We start from the raw sequence: 8,312 nt of genomic DNA on the forward strand, positions 1-8,312 counted from the left end.
ACATATTATGGCATGCATCCTCTATCAAGGGTTCTACAGTGGTGAGTGGTGATCTTATAGAGTGCTTAATTAAAAGCAGACTTGATTATTCTAGAAGTACCATCCAACATTCTATTGCCTGTAATTTGGCTTCTTGACTCTTATATGAGTTTTTTTAAAATGGTTGTATGGAATTTTGTGTTGCAGTGTTTGCACGACGCCACGTAACAGATTCCTACGAACCTAAGCTGCAATTTGCCGTTGCCATCGTAAGTATAACCCTAAAGCTAGATGGCATGCACTAATACTTAAAAGTAGATAACAAAATTTATGTGTACACATGTCCTATAAATAGGAACAGGTCATCAAAATGATGCGTGTCTAGCTACCGGCGAATAACCCTTACCCACAAGCTACAATAATATTGCATACATGGATACAAGCATGGCCAAAAAAAGGGGGAAAAGACAGATGCACAATTGGTACATGTAGTCAAGTTGAATATCATCTTACGTTCATACCAACTTATTTATTTATATCGAACTTATCTCTCCAACTAGGGAACAAAAACATATTTGAATTTTTCAATGAGCAAAAGAGGATATCCAACCATCATTTACATCTTGGGCATTTGCGATAGCTCTAGGGTTTATAAATACCATACATCCCTACCTCATCTCTCACAACACGGGAGCTAGGAAGGAGAATCAGCTGAGCCTTGATTGTTTCTTCATAGCTCCTTCCTCTTTCCATAATCAACAAACCCAAAACCAGTTGTGCCGAAAAAATGGCCTATTATGAGATTGCTCCTGTCGAGTGCCCACTTCAGCAAAACGAGCTGTACATGCACCTGTACCTACGCCAAGCTGACAGGGGACCAAACCGTGACCAAGAAGTAATACTGAACCCAAAAGTGCGACCCAACGATTTTGGTCTCACAGCTGCTACTGCATGGACAATATCTGATTCTCTTGATCCCAGTGCAAAGATTGTTGCAAGGGCAGAAGGTTTCCATATGCAGACTAGTTACAACAATACAAGCTGGTACGCTTCCTTCAACATAGTGTTTGAGGACGACAGGTAATTAATCCACAAGTTCTTATTCCAGTGAGGCTACCTAGGTATATATAGTTTGTTTCAATATATACATTATTCCATGTTATATACAGTATGCAAGTTGTATTCCAACCAAATTGACTTATTAATGTGGTATTTTGAAAGTTGATGAAGCTATTAAATTTTTATCTACTATAAACAAAAGAGTAAATTTTTATCTGGCTGGTTTCACGGCAAATAATGCTCATGTACATCGAACAGGTTTAAGGGATCTATGCTTCAGGTGATGGGCACTACTCCGGCAGAAGGTCAGTGGGCCATCTCTAGTGGAACAGGGGAATTTGCCTTGGCTCATGGCATTATCAAGCAGAAAGTTATCCAGTCAACTCCTGGCGAAAATGTTAAAGAACTTCATGTCCATGCATTCTACACTCCAATGAATGATTCTGTGGTACGCATACCACCTTTTCGAATCTATTATGAAATTCAGAAATTGGTATTTTGGTTTCCAAGCATTTTAATTTATTCAAATCCAGTATTTACAACTATAATTAATTACTTACTGAATAGTAATGCTGGTGATGTTTAAAATGTAGCTTTATTTGACATACAAGTAGGCAATTATATATAGAAAATGATTATATATATATAGCTCATTCATCTAACTAATTTCTTCTACGATTTACATGTTACATGGGAAAATGTGTGTTAATATAGACATTACTTGTGCACCTTATCTAGCAGCATATATATGCTGGAGCCTGGAGGTGATAACAATTGAAATGTTTTGTTTTATTCTATCATTCCTAGGTTCCTGGCGCTACCGATGGGAAGTCCTGGACACTCGGGGCTTAAAACCAAAAGCTACTTCCATGCATGGTTTTGTGCTGTTCCAGTGTGTTACTTTGTATTGTGACGAACAATAATTTGGGCACCAAAGCATTATTTCTCAAGAGTAGGAAAAAATCATATCCTACTTCTCAAATCGAGTAAAATTTGAAGAATGGTTCATGGAAACGACAGGTTCTATATCGATCCTGGCCTACTCAAAGATCCGTTGTGTAGTTGTAATTGTCATGTTGATTTCAAGCTCTATGGATGAAACTAGTAATAAATTGAAGTGCAGTTTGTTGTGTCGACAAAAGATTATGTGTACTGATCACCTGGATTAATTATATATACCGTAGCACTTGGTTATTGTTAATATATTAATACTAATTAATAGGTTTACACATGCTCTGAACTTCTGACGGCCTCAAGCCTACCTATGAATTACTTTTCAGAATCAGTGACTTTGTATCTAGGTAATAAGTTATTCATCAGTGGTTTTGAAAGGATCGTTTAAACTAAGTCCATGTCTCTTGCACGCAGAGAGCTGTGGATGTCATATATTTTTTAGTAACTAAAAAATGTTTTATGCAATTATAATAAATTATCGGGAATAGAGTAATTTGTGAGGGATAAATTAAACTCGGCTAACTGACCAAGCCGACGAGGTATTGTACTGACGTACTATTTCGTTGATCGATTGCATGTGAAAGGGCTCAATATCTGTGCTACGCCGGAGGGTTGTTCATGTTAGAATTCACGTTATCAACAATCGAACAAGCACACACGAACACACGGACACGAAAGTGGAGGGCAATCAACTTTATTGATGTTTCTCTCTCTGTTACAAGTCTTACTTTGCCCTCAACCTCACTATTGTATTTATACCCACAATAGGATGTCCTATATGGATACATACATATATATTTGGTATAAGCCCACTTCATTAATAAGGAAACAGAAGGAAGAGGAGGAGGTACCGTGATCCTCACGATCACGGTCCTACAAATCCGACTCCTTTGGGAGATCGGTTTCATAACACTCCCCCTTGGGCGAATACCGCGCTATACATATGCCTCATCAAAACTCCTTCCAAAAAACCAGTGGGAGAAAAGGAATAGGAGAAAGAGTACATAGTACACGCTACTTATATTGCACTGTTGCCTCATTAAAAACCTAAATGTGAGAAACTTCAAAGAAAACTCACTAAAGGGAAAAAGAGTACAACCATAAGCTAATCTACTGGATAACTCTATCATTCTTCAAGAATGATGTACTGATCTACATGATCAATATCAACGGAACACAGTTAGGGAAGTGCTCCCCCTGATTTGTGCACATCTCTCATCCTCCTCATACCGATGCCATGCACAAGCTTCTCAAAAACACTAGTTGGCAAAGACTTAGTAAATAAATCTGCGAGATTTTCACTAGTCTTGGTGAGAGTCACCTTGATTTCTTCTTTCTTTTGCAATTCATGCATATAAAAGAATTTAGGCGATATATGTTTTGTGAGACTCATCTTCACATAAACCATTTGTATTTGTGCAACACAAGCTGAATTATCTTCATAAATAATGATTGGAGTTGGTGTGATATTTAGCCCACATGTATTCTGTACATGTTGTATCACCCTCCTCAACCACATGCATTCCTTGCTCGCTTCAAATAATGCTATAATCTCCGAGTGATTTGTTGATGTCGCGACCATCGTCTGCTTCGTTGACTTCCATGATATGGCTGTACCACCACAGAGAAACACATACCTAGTCTGTGACAATGCTTTATGGGGGTCTGACAAATATCCAGCATCAGCATATCCCGCCATGGTTAAATCTTGATTTTTTCTAAAGAATAAACCGAGATCTTGTGTGCCACGTAAATAACGGAAGATTTGCTTAACACCATTCCAATGCCGTTTGGTAGGAGCTGAACTGAACCTTGCAAGTAGGTTAACAGCAAATGCAATATCAGGCCTGGTACCATTCGCGAGATACATTAAAGCTCCAATGGCGCTTAAATATGGACATTCAGGTCCCAATAATTCTTCGTTATTTTCCTGTGGTCTAAATGGGTCACTCTCTACTGCTAGAGATCTTACTACCATGGGGGTTCTCGTCGGATATGAATCCTTCATATTAAATTTCTCCAATATCTTCTGGATATATGCATACTGGTGTAACAATACCCCTTCAGGAGTGTGCTCAAGCTGCAGACCTAAGCAATATGTAGTCTTACCTAATTCTTTCATCTCGAACTCCGTCTTTAGGTAAGAACTAGCTTCCTTAATCACCTGTGTGGTCCCGATGATATTCAGATCATCCACATATACAGAAATAATACAAAATCCATGTTCTGATCTTTTCATAAACAAACAGGGACAATCATCATTCTTGATGAATCCTTTTCCTTCTAGGAATTCACTGAGCCGGTTGTACCACATCCTACCAGATTGTTTTAACCCATACAATGATCGTTGCAATTTAACACTGTATATGTTGCGTTTTGTTTCTTCAGGAACTTGAATCCCGTCGGGAACTTTCATATAGATTTCAGAATCCAATGACCCATATAAATATGCGGTCACCACATCCATCAACTGCATTTCTAAGTTCAAATTGACTGCCATAGATATTAAAAACCAGAATGTAATTCCATCCATTACAGGTGAATAGGTTTCATCGAAATCGATGCCAGGTCTCTGCGTAAACCCTTGTGCTACTAATCTCGCTTTATACCGAACCACCTGGTTGTTCTCATCCCGTTTTCGGACGAACACCCATTTATATCCTACAGGGGATTCCCTACGGGGGTACGATCAATAGGACCGAATACTTTTCTTTTATTAAGCAAGATTAACTCTGCCTTTATTGCTTCTTTCCATTTGACCCAGTCTGAAACGCTTTTTGCATTCTGCCATGGACTTTGGTTCTGGATCCAGATCAATGATCTTAGCGATCTTTTCGGCAAAGTATATGTCGACAATAGTAGTCTCTCTATTGTATGTTTCACCTGTATCCACATAACTGGTGGATATTTCCTCTATTCTTTCACATTCCTGATCTTCATTGTTTCCCGCAATGTTTAAGTCAGGAATTTCCGGTCTCCCAGTGCTAATAGTAATTGCGCGCGCATTCTCACTGGGTTCATTGCCATCCGGGCATATCACTGCAGGTGGCTCATCTACCTAGTGAGCTCCTTTACTATTCTCTGGTGCTGTGGTATTCTGTCCAATCTTTTGTTTCGAAGGACGTCTCCTAGAAACTTTAGTTTGGTTGTGTGCAACCGGTGGTCTCCCCCTCTTCCTAGAAGTTGGGGTAGATGTAGAAATTAATTTGAAAACCGGTTCCTCTGCGTCATGAGGTATTTCTACTCTTTCCGGTGCATTCACAGCAGGTATATGAGATTTCATGATCCCCTTTGGGTTAATGAAGGCTTCTGGCAGATTATTTGCAATTCTTTGCAAATCAATTATGGTCTGAACTTCCTGGTCAGATTCCTTAGTACGTGGATCTAAATGTAGGAGATTTTTAGTTTCCCACTCAATTTCGCGGCATTCGACCTTCTGTAGGTACTTTCCTCCCCCTAATGCCGGGAAATGATCTTCATTAAATATACAATCAGCGTATCGACCCGTATGTAGGTCTCCTGTCAATGGTTCTAAAAATTTAATGATAGACGGAGATTCAAATCCTACATAGATTCCCAATTTTCTATGAGGACCCATTGACGTACGCTTAGGTGGCGGTATAGGGACGTATACAGCACATCCAAATTTGCGCAGATGGGAAATATTTGGTGCATATCCACGTGTAAGCTGCATAGGGGATACAACATTGTATGCAGTAGGTCTAATTTGAAGTAACGCAGCTGCATGCAAAACAGCGTGTCCCCAACATGTAGTTGGTAGGTTGCTATGTAGTAGCAATGGCCTAGCGATAAGCTTAATCCTCTTAATTAATGATTCGGCGAGACCATTCTGAGTGTGGACGTGTGGTACAGAATGTTCCACTTTAATTCCCAAAGCCATGCAATATTCATTAAATACCTTAGAGGTAAACTCCATGGCATTGTCCATTCTAATGGATTGTATCCGGTTATCTGGGAAACTGGCTCTCAACTGGATTATTTGGGAAATAAGCCGCGCAAAAGCGTGGTTTCTAGTAGAAAGTAAGCAAACAGTGCTCCATCGAGTTGATGCATCAATTAATACCATAAAATACCGGAATGATCCGGACATTGGATTAATTGGTCCACATATGTCTCCCTGTATTCGTCCGGATTAATTGGTCCACATATGTCTCCCTGTATTCGTTGCAAGAATACTGGTGATTCGGCATTCACCTTTAAATTAGAGGGTCTAACGATTAATTTCCCTGTTGCACAATCAGTGCAAACAAAATCTTCTTGGTTTGGGAAATCGTTAGTTCGTAAATTATGGCCATTTGAAGTTGAGATGATTCTTCTCATCATCCCTAGACCTGGATGTCCTAACCTGTCATGCCATATTCTATATGACTCAGGATTTTTAAATATTGTTTTCAGTGCAACATTTTCGGGTTTTATATGAGTGTAGTACAGGCCAGATTTCAAGGAAGGGAGTTTTTCAACAACAGTCTTACGATTTCCGTCTAATTTCGTTATGAGAAGAAATTCGAGTTTATTCTCATCTTTGGTTTCTACATGATAACCATTAGCACGGATATCTTTAAAACTTAGTAGAGTACGACTGGACTCTGGATATAATAGAGCATCATTTATAATGATCTTGGTACCATGTGGGAGAAATACTGTTGCTCGTCCCACTCCGACGATGTGTGCATTGTTTCCGGCAATAGTAGCGATTTGACCAGTCTTTTTTTTAAAGTCTGGAAATACGTGGTATCTCGAAAGATAGTATTGGTGGTACAACAGTCTACCAGACACATCTCCTCTTCCATTGCCATAGTACGTAACACTATTCTATCATAAAGCATTTAAATATAATCAATTCATGACCATATAGTAAAAATAACACTTTAAGATAGAAAAAAAAATCTGGGAAATATATTAAACTAAAAGAGTTCACTCAATTATTAAGATAACCATTGCTCTGAAGGAGCTTATAGAAACTATAGTTCTGCTAGGAACACAAACTAAATTCACACTTGAAAAATCACCTAACTTTAGTCTATTACATAGTCTAAAATTTAAAGTAACTTGTAATGCAGGAAGCTAAGATACAAATTGGAAGACTTAAATGTCCCCATATAACTGATCAGAGTCCATGAGATCATCTGAGAGCTTCAGCTCTGCGTCTGCTGCATTCTGTTCCATCTTATCATCGATGTGCATTGCAACCACTGCCTTCTTATCGACCTTCTTGTCGATTTGCATGGCAGCCATCTTCTGCTCTGAGTTCTGGATCTCAACAGTGAAGTGTGACTCATGCTCTGACTTCTTCTTCCCGTGCTTCTCTTGATAAAGCTCAATGAGATGCTTAGGGGTGCGGCAAATGCGAGACCAGTGTCCCCTAGTGCCACACTTGACGCATACCTGATCTTGCTTTCCATATTCACCACTAGTAGAGCCCTTCTTAGACTTACTGTTCTGATTTCCTTTCTTCTTGAAAGATGTCTTGTTTACTTTGCCACCATTTTTCCATAAATTCTTTCCTTTGTTCTGGTTATTCTGGTTTTTCCCCTTCTTAAAGGAGCTAGCATTTGCTTTGGGTGCTGCTGAACTTCCAGTGGGGCGAGACGTATGATTTTCAACAAGTGTCTCATCTTCTCCTTGCGCTTCCAAGAGCACGGAGACCAGTTCAGAATACTTCTCGTATTTAGCCTGGCGGTATTGCCTCTGAATATTCACATGATTGGCATGGAAGGTGGACAAAGTTTTGTCTATCATGTCAGCATCAGTGATTTTCTCTCCACATAGCTTAAGACAAGTGACAATGCGGTGAAGAACTAAGTTATATTGCTCCACAGAATTGTAATCCTGGAAACGTAAGTGAAGCCACTCACGTTTTGCTTTTGGGAGCAAAGCCTTTACTTGATGGCCATAGCGATCCTTCAGTGAGTCCCAAAGGACCTTCGGATCTTCCTCAGTCATATACTCATTCTTGAGAGTAATATTCAAATGGTGCCTCAGGAAATGCAGTGCCTGATTTTTTCAGCTGAAGTTGGTAAATTATTAACTCCTCCAATTGATGTTGTAATAGTTGGGTCCTGAATGAATGCAGTTCAGGAGTTTCTTAGCACCAAGCATGATTTTGGCATCCAGTGCCCATGTCAGGTAATTCTTGCCGCTGACTGCTAGTTCAGCAAAATCTCTCTTAGCAATATCAGTCATTTTCCTACATTAGTCATGCAAAATTCAATAAGTACTGCAAGTAAGAGCATGACAAGTGTGCAAATAGTAAATTGCCTAGTTATCTAAATTTAGTACTATGTCAATATATTCCCATA

The 8,312-nt window shown here is 39.3% G+C and overlaps 2 protein-coding genes across 2 annotated transcripts; one reads left to right on the plus strand and one right to left on the minus strand.

Annotated features, from left to right (window-relative positions):
• The first annotated feature begins 667 nt into the window (after nucleotides 1–667).
• On the plus strand, nucleotides 668–2,239 carry LOC9270308 (dirigent protein 2). Its single transcript, XM_015757941.3, has 3 exons — nucleotides 668–1,059; nucleotides 1,297–1,486; nucleotides 1,846–2,239. Exons 1-3 carry the CDS (start codon nucleotides 767–769, stop codon nucleotides 1,888–1,890), a joined length of 528 nt encoding a protein of 175 aa, XP_015613427.1. The 5' UTR covers nucleotides 668–766; the 3' UTR covers nucleotides 1,891–2,239.
• A 4,859-nt stretch (nucleotides 2,240–7,098) lies between these two features.
• On the minus strand, nucleotides 7,099–7,956 carry LOC107279072 (uncharacterized). The gene has a single exon (XM_015758121.1). It carries the CDS (start codon nucleotides 7,954–7,956, stop codon nucleotides 7,099–7,101), a length of 858 nt encoding a protein of 285 aa, XP_015613607.1.
• Nucleotides 7,957–8,312: the final 356 nt, after the last annotated feature.

The sequence above is a fragment of the Oryza sativa genome, chromosome 10 (genome assembly GCF_034140825.1).
Source record: "Oryza sativa Japonica Group chromosome 10, ASM3414082v1".
Taxonomy (NCBI): Eukaryota; Viridiplantae; Streptophyta; class Magnoliopsida; order Poales; family Poaceae; genus Oryza; species Oryza sativa.